Below are 20000 nucleotides of genomic sequence, written 5' to 3' on the forward strand. Positions count from 1 at the left end.
TGTGCACCACTTTGCAACCACTCTGGTGGTGTCAGTTACCTGTGAGGAAACAACTTATCACTGAGAAGTACCAGCAGATTAACCCTCTTAGATGCAAGTGTATCAGTAGTCTTTCTGTAGTTTGTGTATTCATATTAGCCTACTATCAAAATGACTTTAAAAGTCTTATATAAGTGTTATAATGAAGGCAACACATGATGTAAGTGTCGATATTAGCTGTATTAGCCTACTATCAAAATGACTTTAAAAGTCTTATATATGTGCTATAATGAAGGCAACACATGACGTAAGTGTCTATATTAGCTATATTAGCCTGCTGTCAAAATGACTTTAAAAGTCTTATATATGTGCTATAATGAAGGCAACACATGACGTAAGTGTCGATATTAGCTATATTAGCCTGCTGTCAAAATGACTTTAAAAGTCTTATATAAGTGTTATAATGAAGGCAACACATGACGTAAGTGTCGATATTAGCTATATTAGCCTACTATCAAAATGACTTTAAAAGTCTTATATAAGTGTTATAATGAAGGCAATACATGATGTAAGTGTCTATATTAGCTATATTGGCCTACTATCAAAATGACTTTAAAAGTCTTATATAAGTGCTATAATGAAGGCAACACATGATGTAAGTGTCTATATTAGCTATATTAGCCTACTATCAAAATGACTTTAAAAGTCTTATATAAGTGTTATAATGAAGACAACACATGACGTAAGTGTCGATATTAGCTATATTAGCCTACTATCAAAATGACTTTAAAAGTCTTATATAAGTGTTATAATGAAGGCAACACATGACGTAAGTGTCGATATTAGCTGTATTAGCCTACTATCAAAATGACTTTAAAAGTCTTATATAAGTGTTATAATGAAGGCAACACATGACGTAAGTGTCGATATTAGCTATATTAGCCTACTATCAAAATGAGTTTAAAAGTCTTATATAAGTGTTATAATGAAGGCAACACATGACGTAAGTGTCGATATTAGCTATATTAGCCTACTATCAAAATGACTTTAATAGTCTTATATAAGTGTTATAATGAAGGCAACACATGACGTAAGTGTCGATATTAGCTATATTAGCCTACTATCAAAATGACTTTAAAAGTCTTATATAAGTGTTATAATGAAGGCAACACATGACGTAAGTGTCGATATTAGCTATATTAGCCTACTATCAAAATGACTTTAAAAGTCTTATATAAGTGCTATAATGAAGGCAACACATGATGTAAGTGTCGAAATTAGCTGTATTAGTCTACTATCAAAATGACTTTAAAAGTCTTATATAAGTGTTATAATGAAGGCAACACATGACGTAAGTGTCGATATTAGCTATATTAGCCTACTATCAAAATGACTTTAAAAGTCCTATATAAGTGTTATAATGAAGACAACACATGATGTAAGTGTCTATATTAGCTATATTAGCCTACTATCAAAATGACTTTACAAGTCTTATATAAGTGTTATAATGAAGGCAACACATGACGTAAGTGTCTATATTAGCTATATTAGCTTACTATCAAAATGACTTTAAAAGTCTTATATAAGTGCTATAATGAAGGCAACACATGATGTAAACAAGAATGACAAACACATTTCGGGAGAACATCCGCACCGTAACACAACATAAACACAACAGAACAAATACCCAGAACCCCTTGCAGCACTAACTCTTCCGGGACGCTACAATATACACACCCCGCTACCCTCTACCCCCCAACTCAACCCTGCCCACCTCAACCTCCTCATGCTCTCTCAGGGAGAGCATGTCCCAAATTCCAAGCTGCTGTTTTGAGGCATGTTAAAAAAAATAAATGCACTTTGTGACTTCAATAATAAATATGGCCATGTTGGCATTTTTTTTCCATAACTTGAGTTGATTTATTTTGGAAAACCTTGTTACATTGTTTAATGCATCACAACAAAATTAGGCATAATAATGTGTTCATTCCACGACTGTATATATCGGTATCGGTTGATATCGGAATCGGTAATTAAGAGTTGGACAATATCGGAATATCGGCAAAAAAGCCATTATCTGACATCTCATATTTATTGTGAAGGATAGACAAAATTCCCCCCCAAAAAATGTAAAAGTATATTATTATATTTGTTTACATTCGGGTTAGTAACCCAGAATCAAGTTGGTTGGGTTTGGTGTGACATGGTTACTTCCTGTGTACATCCAGCAGGGGGAGACACCTTTCACAATTCACTTCCGATGCTGTACAAACATTTTTTTTATTTCAGTCTGTAATTTTAGTTTTTTCAGTAGCACAGCTTTTGTTGAATATCACGCCACAATTGAAATAGTCTGTAAAAGTCTTCCAAATGTCCCAGAACTGCAGCGTGTCAAATGTTCCAGTTCCACTCGAAGTGAGCATTAAACTCAAAAAGTTTGGGCCAAAACTATGAATGCTATTTTTGACTTACTGTTTTTTTTTGTGTGTGTTGTTAAATGAAGGGAGTGAGAGGGAATATGCGCCACCTGCTCCTCGCTGCTGCAGGCAACAGGTCGGAGCGTGTTCTCCGCCGCTTGTTTCGTGCCGCGGTTCACGGAACTGCGAGAGGCCCGACGCTCTCGGAATGGGTCGGCTTGTTTTTGTGTTTCCACTCCCGGTGAGAACTTGTTCAAGTGTAGCCAGCGCGGGTGGAATTGTCCTCTCGGGTCTCCACATTAACCGCCGAGCTGCTGAGTTGCATCGACCCGACGGCCGTAATTACATGGTCCACAAACCCCCCCCCCCCCCTCGGCCCCCATTGATCGTCCTCCCGTCCACCAGCGGGGTGAAAGGTACGCCAATGTCGTGCCGTCTCCTTTTGCACCGTGTGGATCGATCCGGGTGCTGTTACTTTGGCGGTCGCCACCCTCGCCTTCAGCTAAAAGATGTTAAACTACGCTGTGTTGCATCATCTCAGGACACTTAGGTTCCTAATTTGGAGCAACAATTGTTTCTTGACTGTTGTGTTGAGAGGACAAGTTGTACAGTGATGTATAGCAGCCTACTATCAAAATGACTTTAAAAGTCTTATATAAGTGTTATAATGAAGACAACACATGACGTAAGTGTCTATATTAGCTATATTAGCCTACTATCAAAATGACTTTAAAAGTCTTACATAAGTGTTATAATGAAGACAACACATGATGTAAGTGTCTATATTAGCTATATTAGCCTACTATCAAAATGAGTTTAAAAGTCTTACATAAGTGTTATAATGAAGACAACACATGATGTAAGTGTCTATGTTAGCTATATTAGCCTACTATCAAAATGACTTTAAAAGTCTTACATAAGTGTTATAATGAAGACAACACGTGATGTAAGTGTCTATATTAGCTATATTAGCCTACTATCAAAATGACTTTAAAAGTCTTACATAAGTGTTATAATGAAGACAACACATGATGTAAGTGTCTGTATTAGCCTGCTATCAAAATGACTTTAAAAGTCTTACATAAGTGTTATAATGAAGACAACACGTGATGTAAGTGTCTATATTAGCTATATTAGCCTACTATCAAAATGACTTTAAAAGTCTTACATGAGTGTTATAATGAAGACAACACATGACGTAAGTGTCTATATTAGCTATATTAGCCTACTATCAAAATGACTTTAAAAGTCTTACATAAGTGTTATAATGAAGACAACACATGATGTAAGTGTCTGTATTAGCCTACTATCAAAATTAATTTAAAAGTCTTATATAAGTTTTATAATGAAGACAACACATGATGTAAGTGTCTATGTTAGCTATATTAGCCTACTATCAAAATGACTTTAAAAGTCTTACATAAGTGTTATTATGAAGACAACACATGATGTAAGTGTCTATATTAGCTATATTTAGCCAACTATCAAAATGACTTTAAAAGTCTTACATAAGTGTTATAATGAAGACAACACGTGATGTAAGTGGCTATATTAGCCTACTATCAAAATGACTTTAAAAGTCTTACATAAGTGTTATTATGAAGACAACACATGATGTAAGTGTCTATATTAGCTATATTTAGCCAACTATCAAAATGACTTTAAAAGTCTTACATAAGTGTTATAATGAAGACAACACGTGATGTAAGTGGCTATATTAGCCTACTATCAAAATGACTTTAAAAGTCTTACATAAGTGTTATTATGAAGACAACACATGATGTAAGTGTCTATATTAGCTATATTAGCCTACTATCAAAATTACTTTAAAAGTCTTACGTAAGTGTTATAATGAAGACAACACATGGTGTAAGTGTCTATATTAGCCTACTATCAAAATGACTTTAAAAGTCTTACATAAGTGTTATAATGAAGACAACACGTGATGTAAGTGGCTATATTAGCCTACTATCAAAATGACTTTAAAAGTCTTACATAAGTGTTATAATGAAGACAACACATGATGTAAGTGTCTGTATTAGCCTACTATCAAAATTAATTTAAAAGTCTTATATAAGTTTTATAATGAAGACAACACATGATGTAAGTGTCTATGTTAGCTATATTAGCCTACTATCAAAATGACTTTAAAAGTCTTACATAAGTGTTATAATGAAGACAACACATGATGTAAGTGTCTATATTAGCCTACTATCAAAATTACTTTAAAAGCCTTATATAAGTGTTATAATGAAGACAACACATGATGTAAGTGTGTATATTAGCTATATTAGCCTACTATCAAAATGACAACCCTCCCGATTTTCCCGGGAGACTCCCAAATTTCAGTGCCCCTCCAAAAATCTCCCGGGGCAACCATTCTCCCGAGTTTCTCCCGATTTCCACCCAGACAACAATATTGGGGGCGTGCCTTAAAGGCACTGCCTTTGCGTGCCGGCCCAATCACATAATATCCACGTCTTTTCACACACACAAGTGAATGCCATACATACTTGGTCAACAGCCATACAGGTCACACTGAGGGTAGCTGTATAAACAACTTTAACACTGTTACAAATGTGGGGACGGCGTGGCAACGTTGGTAGAGTGGCCGTGCCAGCAACCGGAGGGTTGCTGGTTACTGGGGTTCAATCCCCACCTTCTACCATCCTAGTCACGTCCGTTGTGTCCTTGGGCAAGACACTTCACCCTTGCTCCTGATGGCTGCTGGTTAGCGCCTTGCATGGCAGCTCCCTCCATCAGTGTGTGAATGTGTGTGTGAATGGGTAAATGTGGAAATACTGTCAAAGCGCTTTGAGTACCTTGAAGGTAGAAAAGCGCTATACAAGTACAACCCATTTATTATTTATTTACAAATATGCGCCACACCAGGGGTCACCAACCTTTTTGAAAGCAAGAGCTACTTCTTGGGTACTGATTAATGCGAAGGGCTACCAGTTTGATACACACTTAAATAAATTGCCAGAAATAGCCAATTTGCTCAATTTACCTTTAACTCTATGTTATTATTAATAATTAATGATATTTACACTTAATTGAACTGTTTAAAAGAGGAGAAAACACGAAAAAAATGACAATTAAATTTTGAAAAATAGTTTATCTTCAATTTCGACTCTTTAAAATTCAAAGTTCAACCGAAAAAAATAAGAGAAAAACTAGCTAATTCGAATCTTTTTGAAAAAATTAAAAAAAGAATTTATGGAACATCATTAGTAATTTTTCCTGATTAAGATTAATTTTAAAATTTTATTGACATGTTTTAAATAGGTTAAAATCCAATCTACACTTTGTTAGAATATATAACAAATTGGACAAAGCTATATTTCTAACAAAGACAAATCATTATTTCTTCTAGATTTTCCAGAACAAAAATTTTAAAAGAAATTCAAAAGACTTTGAAATAACATTTAAATTTGATTCTACAGATTTTCCAGATTTGCCAGAATAATTTTTTTGAATTTTAATCATAATAAGTTTGAAGAAATATTTCACAAATATTCTTCGTCGAAAAAATAGAAGCTAAAATGAAGAATTAAATTAAAATGTATTTATTATTCTTTACAATAAAAAATAAAAAAATTACTTGAACATTGATTTAAATAGTCAGGAAAGAAGAGGAAGGAATTTAAAAGGTAAAAAGGTACATGTGTTTAAAAATCCTAAAATCATTTTTAAGGTTGTATTTTTTCTCTAAAATTGTCTTTCTGAAAGTTATAAGAAGCAAAGTAAAAAAATTAATGAATTTATTTAAACAAGTGAAGACCAAGTCTTTAAAATATTTTCTTGGATTTTCAAATTCTATTTGAGTTTTGTCTCTCTTAGAATTATAAATGTCGGGCAAAGCGAGACCAGCTTGCTAGTAAATAAATAAAATTTAAAAAATAGAGGCTGCTCACTGGTAAGTGCTGCTATTTGAGCTATTTTTAGAACAGGCCAGCGGGCTACTCATCTGGTCCTTACGGGCTACCTGGTGCCCGCGGGCACCGAGTTGGTGACCCCTGCGCCACACTGTGAACCCACACCAAACAAGAATGACAAACACATTTCGGGAGAACATCCGCACCGTAACACAACATAAACACAACAGAACAAATACCCAGAAACCCTTGCAGCACTAACTCTTCCGGGACACTACAATATACACCCCCCGCTACCGCCCAAAAACTCAACCCCGCCCCGCCCACCTCAACCTCCTCATGCTCTCTCAGGGAGAGCATGTCCCACATTCCAAGCTGCTGTTTTGAGGCATGTTTTAAAAAAAAAAGCACTTTGTGACTTCAATAATAAATATGGCAGTGCCATGTTGGCACTTTTTTTCCATAACTTGAGTTGATTTATTTTGGAAAACCTTGTTACATTGTTTAATGCATCCAGCGGGGCATCACAACAAAATTAGGCGTAATAATGTGTTCATTCCACGACTGTATATATCGGTATCGGTTGATATCGGAATCGGTAATTAAGAGTTGGCCAATATCGGCAAAAAAAGCCATTATCGGACATCTCTATTCCTTTTTCGATTGGCCAATCCTGTGACTCCAGCCGCCATTCCGTACATAGGGCCCTCAGCTCCAACCTGATTAGTAACACAAATAAAACCACACACTGTGTCATGTCAACCGAAGGGTCGAGATTCTTTTCATAAACTGTTCCATCCCCGGTCTCCTTGCACATGTGTTGCCACTCTCAGTCGATCTCACCGCCCCAGGGTGAGAGGGGCCGGTCGCACTTTGTCCTGGAATGCAGTTGACTTTCTAAATCCCCCACCAGTCTATCCTGGGGCGGCGGGGCTGGGCCTATCTCGAGCCCCCCTTTTCTTTTTCTTTTTTTCCACGTGAGCTGCTCCTGGAATCTCCAAACAAGCACGCAGGCAGGCAGGCAGTCAGTCGGCGAGTTAGCCGCAGACTTGTTTTTCTCCCCACTAGCCAACTGACCTGGCGCTTTCTCGCCGGTCGCCGCACGTCCACGCAGGAGGTTGCGATGGAGGAACAAATAACGGGTGAAGATCGTTCCCGAGTGGAAGGTAAATGACTTATCTCTCCTGACACGCCACTCCGCTGTGAGAGTAGTTCATGCAAAGTTTGTTTGGGACTGTTTGGGAGTTAAAAATAGGCAGCGAGTGAATGAGACGTGCTGTGGCAGTGAATTGGAGCAGGGTGTAGTGGGGGCGGTTTAGACTGGTGACACTGCATCGTTATGCATATCTTCAACGGTCCCTCCAGGAATTTGCCTTGTTGCAATTCCCCCAAATTCTACCAACCCTAGCAGCCTCCAAACTACTTTGGCCAATTAGCGACATTTTGGCCAGGGAAACTTCCCCACCAGCACAATATATTGAAACAACGTTGAGCAGTTGCCTTGAATTAGGTCCCGACGTTGAGCAACTCAAACAAAACATTGAAACAACATGCTTTTTGACGACATTTAAGCCATGTTGGGTTCTGACGTTGATTTGGCCTTTAAAATTTGGTCATTTCCCAATCAACAACGTGGGTCATCAACGTTGTCTCAATTTACTATGTACAAAAATAAAATAAACTTGGGTCGGAGTTGCAATACTTGCTAACTACAGAAACAACACCAAGCTGGATGGCACTGGGAATGGCCAAGATAGCAAGTAGCAAAAAACAAGAAGCATGGAAGGTTATGATGTTGATTTGGCCATTGAAATTTGGTCATTTCCCAACCAACAACGTGGATCCAACGTTTGACATCAACGTTGCCTCCGTTTAAAAATGTACTTATGCGCAGCCTCCCAACTATTTTGGCCAATTAGCGACATTTTGGCCAGGGAAACTTCCCCACCAGCACAATATATTGAAACAACGTTGAGAACGCCTTGAATTAGGTCCCGACGTTGAGCAACTCAAACAAAGCATTGAAACAACATGCTTTTCGACGACATTTAAGCCATGTTGGGTTCTGACGTTGATTTGGCCTTTGAAATTTGGTAATTTCCCAATCAACAACGTGGATCATCAACGTTGTCTCAATTTACTATGTACAAAAATAAAATACATTTGGGTCAGAGTTGCAATACTTGCTAACTACAGAAACAACACCAAGCTGGATGGCACTGGGAATGGCCAAGATAGCAAGTAGCAAAAAACGAGAAGCATGGAAGGTGGTGACGTTGATTTGACTATTGAAATTTGGTCATTTCCCAACCAACAACGTGGATCCAACGTTCGACATCAACGTTGTCTCCGTTTAAAAATGTACTTATGCGGAGCCTCCCAACTATTTTGGCCAATTAGCGACATTTTGGCCAGGGAAACTTCCCCACCAGCACAATATATTGAAACAACGTTGAGAACGCCTTGAATTAGGTCCCGACGTTGAGCAACTCAAACAAAACATTGAAACAACATGCTTTTCGACGACGTTTAATCCATGTTTGGTTGTGACGTTGATTTGACCATTGAATTTTGGTCATTTCCCAACCAATATTCTACAACACAATACAACGTTGAAACAACATGCTTTGTGACGACGTTTATTCAAAGTCAGGTTGTGACGTTGATTTGACCATTGAAATTTGTTAATTTCCCAACCAATACACTACAACACAAATACAATGTTGAAACAACATAGTTTTTTGACTACATTTAATCAATGTCAGGTTCTGACGTTGATTTGGCCTTTGGAATTTGGTCATTTCCCAATCAACAAAGTGGATCATCAACGTAATTCAATTGACTATGTACAAAAATAAATAAATGATAAATAAATAAATAAACTTGGGTCGGAGTTGCAATACTTGCTAACTACAGAAACAACACCAAGCTGGATGGCACTGGGAATGGCCAAGATAGCAAGTAGCAAAAAACAAGAAGCATGGAAGGTTGTGACGTTGATTTGGCCATTGAAATTTGGTCATTTCCCAACCAACAACGTGGATCCAACGTTTGACATCAACGTTGTCTCCGTTTAAAAATGTACTTATGCGCAGCCTCCCAACTATTTTGGCCAATTAGCGACATTTTGGCCAGGGAAACTTCCCCGCCGGCACAATATATTGAAACTATGTTGAGAACTTGTTGAATTAGGTCCAGACGTTGAGCAACTCAAACAAAACATTGAAACAACATGCTTTTCGACGACATTTAATCCATGTTGGGTTGTGACGTTGATTTGACCATTGAATTTTGGTAATTTCCCAACCAATATTCTACAACACAAATACAACGTTGATACAACATGCTTTTTGACGACGTTTATTCAAAGTCAGCTTGTGACGTTGATTTGACCATTGAAATTTGTTAATTTCCCAACCAATACACTACAACACAAATACAACGTTGAAACAACATAGTTTTTGACTACATTTAATCAATGTCAGGTTCTGACGTTGATTTGGCCTTCGAAATTTGGTCATTTCCCAATCAACAACGTGGGTCATCAACGTTGTCTCAATTTACTATGTACAAAAATAAAATACATTTGGGTCGGAGTTGCAATACTTGCTAACTACAGAAACAACACCAAGCTGGATGGCACTGGGAATGGCCAAGATAGCAAGTAGCAAAAAATGAGATGCATGGAAGGTTGTGATGTTGATTTGGCCATTGAAATTTGGTCATTTCCCAACCAACAACGTGGATCCAACGTTTGACATCAACGTTGTCTCCGTTTAAAAATGTACTTATGCGCAGCCTCCCAACTATTTTGGCCAATTAGCGACATTTTGGCCAGGGAAACTTCCCCACCAGCACAATATATTGAAACAACGTTGAGAACGCCTTGAATTAGGTCCCGACGTTGAGCAAATCAAACAAAACATTGAAACAACATGCTTTTCGACAACATTAAAGCCATGTTGGGTTCTGATGTTGATTTGGCCTTTAAAATTTGGTCATTTCCCAATCAACAAAGTGGATCATCAACGTTGTCTCAATTTACTATGTACAAAAATAAAATAAACTTGGGTCGGAGTTGCAATACTTGCTAACTACAGAAACAACACCAAGCTGGATGGCACTGGAAATGGCCAAGATAGCAAGTAGCAAAAAACGAGAAGCATGGAAGGTTGTGACGTTGATTTGACTATTGAAATTTGGTCATTTCCCAACCAACAACGTGGATCCAACGTTTGACATCAACGTTGTCTCCGTTTAAAAATGTACTTATGCGCAGCCTCCCAACTATTTTGGCCAATTAGCGACATTTTGGCCAGGGAAACTTCCCAGCCGGCACAAGACATTGAAACAACATTGAGAACGTGTTGAATTAGGTCCTGATGTTGAGCAACTCAAACAAAACATTGAAACAACATGCTTTTTGTCGACGTTTAATCCATGTTGTGTTTTGACGTTGATTTGACCATTGAATTTTGGTCATTTCCCAACCAATATTCTACAACACAAATACAACGTTGGAACAGCATGCTTTTTGATGATGTTTAATCAATGTAGGGTTTCTACGTTGATTTGACCACTAAACTTTGGTAATTTTTCAACCAGTAATCTACAACACAAATACAACGTTGAAACAACATACTTTTTATCAACGTTTATTCAATGTCAGGTTGTGACGTTGATTTGACCATTGAAATGTGGTCATTTCCCAACCAACAACGTGGATCATCAACGTTGTCTCAATTTACTATGTACGATGTACAAAAATAAAATAAACTTGGGTCGGAGTTGCAATACTTGCTAACTACATAAACAACACCAAGCTGGATGGCACTGGGAATGGCCAAGACAGCAAGTAGCAAAAAACAAGAAGCAAAAAACAAGAAGCATGGAAGGTTCTTACATTGAATTGACCATTGAAATTTGGTCATTTCCCAACCAATATTTTACAACACAAATACAACGTTGAAACAACATGCTTTTTGACAATGTTTAATCAATGTCGGGTTCTGACGTTGATTTGACCATTGAAATCTGGTCATTTCCCAACCAAATTTCTACAAAACAAATACAACTTTGAAACAACATGCTTTTTGACGACATTTAATCAATGTTGTGTTCTGACGTTGATTTGACCATTGAAATGTGGTCATTTCCCAACCAATATTCTACAACACAAATACAACTTTGAAACAACATGCTTTTTGACGACGTTTATTCAGTCAGGTTGTGACGTTGATTTGGCCATTGAATTTTGGTCATTTTTCAACCAATATTCTACAACACAAAATACAACGTTGAAACAACATGCTTTTTGACGACTTTTATTCAATGTCAGGTTGTGACGTTGATTTTGACCGTTGAATTTTGGTCATTTCCCAACCAATACACTACAACACAAATACAACGTTGAAACAACATGGTTTTTGACTACATTTAATCAATTTACTATGTACAAAAATAAAATACATTTGGCTCGGAGTTGCAATACTTGCTGACTACAGAAACAACACCAAGCTGGATGGCACTGGGAATGGCCAAGATAGCAAGTAGCAAAAAACGAGACGCATGGAAGGTTATGACGTTGATTTGGCCATTGAAATTTAATCATACAGTGGGGGTGTCCCAATCTAACATCGATATCAGCTATCCAGCAGGCACAAGACATTAAAACAACATTGAGAACTTGTGGAATTAGGTCCTGATGTTGAGCAACTCAAACATAACAACATGCTTTTTGACAACGTTTAATTAATGTTGGATTCTGACGTTGATTTGACCATTGAATTTTGGTCATTTCCCAACCAATATTCTACAACACAAATACAGCGTTGAAACAACATGCTTTTTGACGACGTTTATTCAATGTCATTTTGTGACGTTGATTTGGCCATTGAAATTTGGTCATTTCGCAATCAACAACGTGGATCATCAATGTTGTCTCAATTTACAATGTACGATGTACAAACATAAAATAAACTTGGGTCGGAGCTGCAATACTTGCTAACTACAGAAACGACACCAAGCTGGATGGCACTGGGAATGGCCAAGATAGCAAGTAGCAAAAAACGAGAAGCATGGAAGGTTCTGACATTGATTTGACCATTGAAATTTGGTCATTTCCCAACCAATATTTTACAACACATATACAACGTTGAAACAACATGCTTTTTGACAATGTTTATTCAATGTCAGGTTGTGACAAAGATTTGGCCTTTGGAAATTTGGTCATTTCCCAATCAACAGCGTGTATCATCTACGTTGTCTCAATTTACAATGTACTATGTACAAAAATTAAATCAACTTGGGTCGGAGTTGCGATACTTGCAAACTACAGAAACAACACCAAACTGGATGGCACTGGGAATGGCCAAGATAGCAAGTAGCAAAAAAACAGAAGCATGGAAGGTTCTGACATTGATTTGACCATTGAAATTTGGTCATTTCCCAACGAATATTTTGAAACAACATGCTTTTTGACAATGTTTATTCAATGTCAGGTTGTGACGTTGATTTGGCCTTTGAAATTTGGTCATTTCCCAATCAACAACGTGTATCATCTACGTTGTCAGAAGTACTGTATTTCAACATACGGGTATTATTATGGTGTGTGTATAAGGACCGCAAAATGGCCCCTTTTAGCAGACATATTATCTGCCGTTTTGTTTCGCAAAAGATTATGCAAAACCAAATTTTCTTACATTCTGGTACCTGCTGATCTGTATTTGGGATCTGCATAAATCCTGAAAATTTGCGCTCGTCCGCCATTGTAGTGTGTGCCGACATAGTATTTGATAAGCTTCTTCTTTTTCTCTATCTTCTTGTTATGGGACATTCATCCTCCATTGTTGCCATTTCTAATATAAAGTAGTGTAAAGTTGTAGCTTATATCTCGCTATGGAAGCGCTAAAAACTACCGGTATAGTGAGTGTACATTATTCACCCAAGGAACTTTAGTTATTAGAGAGTTTTGGTCGGACGTTTTTTCACAGGACACATTTCCGGCCTTGTTGTTGCACTAGTGAGCCACGGATGAGGAGATGCTGCTCTGTTATTGATTGAAGTAAAGTCTGAATGTCATTAAAACAGTTAGCTCCATCTTTTGACACATCTTCCACCCGCGTCCTTGCACGCTACACTGCTACACCAAAAATGACGGGGAGAAGACGCTGTCGAAGGTGAGCCACGTAAATAAGACCGCCCACAAAACGCTGCATCCTGACCAAAGAACCACCATTACGTATGTAGACCACAAGATAGTGTTTTAAATGTAAAAAAAAATTATAATAGGACTCCTTTATTGCGCCTTATAATCCGGTGCGCCTTTTGTATGAAAAGACCTGACTAGACCCGCTCATCGGCAGTGCGCCTTATAATAAGGTGCACCCTATGGTCCGAAAAATACGGTATTTTTCTGTTTTGCCACCAAAGCGGGTTTCCCCCCAACGATCTGCAAATTGAACTCCAAATAGAGAAAAAGTAGCTTCATGAAATTTACATGAAGTTTCCTCCAATTAGACTTCCTGTCCCCACTGTTACATCATCATGGATGTTTCTGGCTCTCAGTACACAGCACCGAAAGCCCTACTTAAGACACTTGTCAGACCCTCACCATATCCCTTTATTCTCTCATTTTCTTCAATTGTGCTGATAAAGTAGGACACTTTCTGCATCCGGTTGATGGTATTTTTGGAGAAATGGGTCGTGATGATCTGTTTCTTGCGCTGTCAAGCAGATACTTTGTTTACGTGTGCAGCCACACAGGCTCCAGTGACACACCGGCTGCTTCAAGCCCGGCAAGCCTGGCCAGTTCTCCGTGTCGACACGCATACGTAGGAACAAGGAATATCTGTCATATTTCGGTATATTAGTATAGGCCATAGCGACTCTTTAGTGCCACCATAGTGGCTCCATGGAACTTTTTCAAAAATGTATGAAAATGGAATAAGATGAGGTAAAATATATATTTTTTGTTTCGATATGGTTTCTGTAGGAGGACAAACATGACATAAATATTCCTAATTGTTAGAAATCCCACTTTTTATATTAAACATGCTTCACTGATGAGAGTATTTGGCAAGTGCCGTTTTGTCCTACTAATTTCGGCGGTCCTTGAACTAACCGTAGTTTGTTTACATGTACGACATTCTCCGACGCTGCCACAGAAAGACATATTTTATGCCACACCTTCTTTGTCGCATTGTGTCCACCAAACTTTTTATTCTGTGCGTGAATGCACAAAGGTGAGCTTTGTTGATGTTATTGACTTGTTGGAGGGCTAATTCAGGCATATTTGGTCACTGCATGATTGATTGATTGATTGAGACTTTTATTAGTAGGTTGCACAGTGAAGTACATATTCCGTACAATTGACCACTAAATGGTAACACCCGAATAAGTTTTTCAACTTGTTTAAGTCGGGGTCCACTTAAATTGATTCATGATACAGATATATACTATCATATATACTATCATCATAATACAGTCATCACACAAGATAATCACATTGAATTATTTACATTATTTACAATCAGGAGTGTGGAGGGGGGGTGGGGTGGGGGGGTGGGGATATGGACATCAAGTAGTGGACATAGAGAGAGAGAGAGAGAGAGAGAGAGAGAGAGAGAGAGAGAGAGAGAGAGAGAGAGAGAGAGAGAGAGAGATCAGAAGGCATAAGAAAAATAATCTGCATTTGATTGTTTACATTTGATTATTAGCAATCCGGGGAGGGTGTTAGTTTAGGGTTGTAGCTGCCTGGAGGTGAACTTTTATAGCGGTTTTGAAGGAGGATAGAGATGCCCTTTCTTTTATACCTGTTGGGAGCGCATTCCACATTGATGTGGCATAGAAAGAGAATGAGTTAAGACCTTTGTTAGTTCGGAATCTGGGTTTAACGTGGTTAGTGGAGCACCCCCTGGTGTTGTGGTTATGGCGGTCATTTACGTTAAGGAAGTAGTTTGACATGTACTTCGGTATCAGGGGGGTGTAGCGGATTTTATAGACTAGGCTCAGTGCAAGTTGTTTAACTCTGTCCTCCACCTTGAGCCAGCCCACTTTAGAGAAGTGGGTAGGAGTGAGGTGGGATCTGGGGTGGAGGTCTAGAAGTAACCTGACTAGCTTGTTCTGAGATGTTTGGAGTTTAGATTTGAGGGTTTTGGAGGTGCTAGGGTACCAGGAGGTGCATGCGTAATCGAAAAAGGGTTGAACGAGAGTTCCCGCCAGAATCCTCAAGGTGCTTTTGTTGACCAGAGAGGAAATTCTGTAGAGAAATCTCGTTCGTTGGTTAACCTTTTTGATTACCTTGGTTGCCATTTTATCACAGGAAAGGTTAGCCTCTAGAATGGAACCTAGGTAGGTGACCTCATCTTTCCTGGTGATGACACTGTCACCTACTTTTATGGTGAAGTGATTGACTCTCTTAAGTTTGATGTGGGACCCAAACAGGATGGATTCTGTTTTACCCAAGTGGATGGATAGCTGCAAGCTAATTGGTGCTAACATGCTATTTAGGCTAGCTGTGTGTACATATTGCATCATTATGCCTCGTTTGTAGGTATATTCGAGCTCATTTAATTTCCTTTACTTATTTCGTCTGTCTATTTAATATAAATTTGCATGTCTCGTGACACATTATCTGTATGTAATATTGCCTGGATTTCTGATACCGTATTTTTCGGACTATAAGTCGCTCCGGAGTATAAGTCGCACCGGCCGAAAATGCATAATAAAGAAGGAAAAAAACATATACAAGTCGCACTGGAGTATAAGTCGCATTTTTGGGGGAAATGTATTTGATAAAACCCAACACCAAGAATAGACATTTGAAAGGCAATTTAAAATAAATAAAGAATAGTGAACAACAGGCTGAATAAGTGTACGTTATATGAGGCATAAATAACCAACTGAGAAGGTGCCTGGTATGTTAACGTAACATATTATGGTAAGAGTCATTCAAATAACTATAACATATAGAACATGCTATACGTTTACCAAACAATCTGTCACTCCTTATCGCTAAATCCCATGAAATCTTATACGTCTAGTCTCTTACGTGAATGAGCTAAAGAATATTATTTGATATTTTACGCTAATGTGTTAATAATTTCACACATAAGTCGCTGTCACATATACTGTAATATTGTACATGGTAATTGTTATATATTGTATATATGTTATAGACATAATATAATATATCGGTATATATAATATACTGTACACATATTATGTATATATTCGTATATATGTTATATTTTATATCGCTATATTTAGTCTATTTATGCCTGTATTGTCCTTTCCATCCTTACACTTTCCATCATTGTAACTGAGCTACTGTGTGGAACAATTTCCTTTGTGGATCATTAAAGTTTGTCTAAGTCTAAGTGTCCTGAGTATAAGTCGCACCCCCGGCCAAACTATGAAAAAAAATGCGACTTATAGTCTGAAAAATACGGTAGTTGTTTGTGTGCCATGTTGTTCCAGACCACAGCAAACGTTACCCAGCTTGTAAAGAATGTAATAAATCCATTAGAAGAAGACAGTTTCCTTTAACTTGGACACACACATCTAGTATAGAGTGAATTTTACATTTTAACATTTCTGTCAACGAAGATTTGCGTCAGCCTGCGACACATAGTCATTTTGATAATAGGCTATTATATCCAATATAGACACTTACATCATGTGTTGCGTTCATCATAACGGCTTTTAATTTTTTGTGGCTCCAGATAGATTTTTTTTTTGCCTTTTTGGTCCAACATGGCTCTTTCAACATTGTGGGTTGCCGACCCCTGGTCTATATTAAATTGTGTGTGAAATGCACTGGATTTATGGATTAGAACTGATACCAGTTCCCGGTACCTAGGAATCGATACCAGTACTCAATTTCCAGTGCTTTTGTGTGTGTTCATGGGTAATAAATGATCATTTGTTTAATAATATCATATAAATTATTTTAATTTAGCCGAGCTGATAACGACGACTGTGCTGCTTTCTTACATTTCTGAGTTTTATTTGCAAGTATGCGTTAATTTTAGCTTGTCGTCTGTGTTTCGCCGTAGTTAGGGAAGTAGGGTTGCGCCATATAGACGACATGCGATATGAATTATATCAATTTGGCTGACGATGGAGCTTTTAATTATGTCGTTGTATCGTGATCATGTCGGTTGATGAGACATCCAAGCGTCAAGCGAACCAAAGCGTCGTCAACACAATGCGGCTAATGTCCCTCCACAGTGCAAAGCCACTTCTAAGTCAATGATCTTCCCCTTTCATGGCGGCAAATAAACCAAGTTTCTTACAAATATAATCATTACTGGAGGACGAGATATAGCTCAACCGTAGGAGGATAAGTGTGGAGAGAGTGTTTTGCATTTTCCCATCATTCCTTGTAATGAATTTGGTAGTTTACATTTTTTTATGTTGGTTGTGAGTTTTTTTTGGTTGTTCTTTTTTAAAATAACCACGAAGTTCAAATGAGCAGGTTGTGTTATGTGTGACCATGTTTGTTGACTTTTTGTACCTTTATTTTCTGCACCATGACTAGGAAAGGTTGTTTGAATTGGGTCATACAAGTAAATGCTGTTCTGTCCAATCTTGCTGGAATAATTAATGGTTGAGGTGGTTGAATTGGCCACCAGATGGCGGCAAAATGGCAGTTATTTGTACATATGACGATACTGCTTCCTGCCATTGTTTATTGAACGCATTCTGTCTCGCGGGCGGGCCGTAGTTTGGACACCCCTGCGTTAAAACTTCACTGCATAGTCGGTAATCGTTCCAGATGTTGCAAATACAGATACCTAGTATGGCATCAGTATATAAATGATACTAAAGTGATTAGAATACTATGAAGCCACGCTGTTGTAACACGTGGCTTGGCATTGTCTTGCTGAAATAAGCAGGGGCGTCCATGGTAACGTTGCTTGGATGGCAACATATGTTGCTCCAAAACCTGTATGTACCTTTTCATCATTAATGGTGCCTTCACAGATGTGTAAGTTACCCATGTCTTGGGAACTAATACACCCCCATACCATCACAGATGCTGGCTTTTGAACTTTGCGCTTAGAACAATCCGGATGGTTCTTTTCCCCTTGTTTCCGGAGGACACGACGTCCACAGTTTCCAAAAACAATTTGAAATGTGGACTCGTCAGACCACAGAACACTTTTACACTTTGCATCAGTCCTTCTTAGTTGAGGTCGAACTCAGCGGCATTTCTGGGTGTTGTTGATAAATGGCGTTCGCTTTGCATTGTAGAGTTTTAACTTGCACTTACAGATGTAGTGACCAACTGTAGTTACTGACAGTGGTTTTCTGAAGTGTTCCTGAGCCCATGTGGTGATATCCTTTACACACTGATGTCGCTTTTTGATGCAGTACCGCCTGAGGGATCCAAGGTCACGGGCATTCAATGTTACGTGCAGTGATTTCTCCAGATTCTCTGAACCTTTTGATGATATTACGGACCGTAGATGGTGAAGTCCCTAAATTCCTTGCAATAGCTGGTTGAGAAATGTTGTTCTTGAACTGTTCGACAATTTGCTCACGCATTTGTTCACAACGTGGTGACCCTCGCCCCATCCTTGTTTGTGAATGACTGAGAATTTCATGCTTTAATACCCAATCATGGCACCCACCTGTTCCCAATTAGCCTGTTCACCTGTGGGATGTTCCAAATAAGTGTTTGATGAGCATTCCTCAACTTTCTCAGTCTTTTTTGCCACTTATGCCAGCTTTTTGGAAACATTTTGCAGGCATCAAATTCCAAATGAGCTAATATTTGCGAAAAATAACTAAGTTTCTCAGTTCGAACGTTAAATATCTTGTCTTTGCAGTCTATTTAATTGAATATAAGCTGAAAAGGATTTGCAAATCATTGTATTCTGTTTTTATTTACCATTTACACAACGTGCCAACTTCACTGGTCTCCATGTTGCTGACAAAATCTCAGCGCTGCACATGTGTCTTCTTGACCCCGCGTGCTCTCTGACCCCCTGCATTCAGAGCAAACCAAGAGCAACCTGAGGGTCACCTCCCCCGAGGACACCGAGCACGCCGCGCGGAGACAGGCCCCGCCGAATGGGACCCAGGCCTCCAAGGGCGGCCGCAGCGTCCCGCGCAGGCACACGCTAGGTGGGGCCCGCGGCAGCCGCGAGATCCTGGCGATGCAGCCCCCTGACATGGACAAGAAGAGGGAGGCCTTCCTGGAGCACCTCAAGCACAAGTACCCCCACCACGCCTCCGCCATCATGGGGCACCAGGAGAGGTTGCGGGAGCAGGTAAGAGTGCACCCGAAGGATTTTGGCCGACAGTTAACGCATGCTAACTGTTAGCATGTCAAGTTTTTTTGAAGCTATTTTTGCAGGTATACAGCTCAGAGTTATATATTTTGGTACTTAATTAATGCATGCTAACTGTTAGCTTGTAAAGTATTTTGAAGCTATTTTTGCAGGTATACACCTCAGAGTTATATATTTTGTACTTAATTAACGCATGCTAACTGTTAGCATGTAAAGTTTTTTTTAAAAGCTATTTTTGCAGGTATACACCTCAGAGTTATATATTTTGGTACTTAATTAATGCATACTAACTGTTAGCATGTAAAAAAAAGGTTTGCTATTTTTGCAGGTATACACCTCAGAGTTATATATTTTGGTACTAAATGAACTCATGTTAACTGTTAGCATCTATATAGATCAGGCCTGGGCAATTATTTTGACTCGGG

The 20000-nt window shown here is 38.6% G+C and overlaps 1 protein-coding gene across 13 annotated transcripts in view; it reads left to right on the forward strand.

Moving 5' to 3' along the window:
• Positions 1-20000, forward strand: part of si:ch211-285f17.1 (sickle tail protein) — a 351576-nt gene that overhangs the window by 201129 nt on the left and 130447 nt on the right. For 12 of the 13 annotated variants that reach the window (XR_009821210.1, XM_062021660.1, XM_062021659.1 and 9 more), the window contains one exon: positions 19280-19554. Coding sequence is in view for 12 of the 13 variants with exons in the window: in XM_062021660.1 (XP_061877644.1) it covers positions 19280-19554 (275 nt within the window). In the remaining variant the exon portion in view is untranslated. Of the gene's footprint in view, positions 1-7271; positions 7441-19279; positions 19555-20000 lie in introns of those variants that run through there. The other variant, XM_062021661.1, reaches the window with a different exon arrangement.

Source organism: Entelurus aequoreus, linkage group LG15, assembly GCF_033978785.1.
Source record: "Entelurus aequoreus isolate RoL-2023_Sb linkage group LG15, RoL_Eaeq_v1.1, whole genome shotgun sequence".
NCBI classification, from domain to species: Eukaryota; Metazoa; Chordata; class Actinopteri; order Syngnathiformes; family Syngnathidae; genus Entelurus; species Entelurus aequoreus.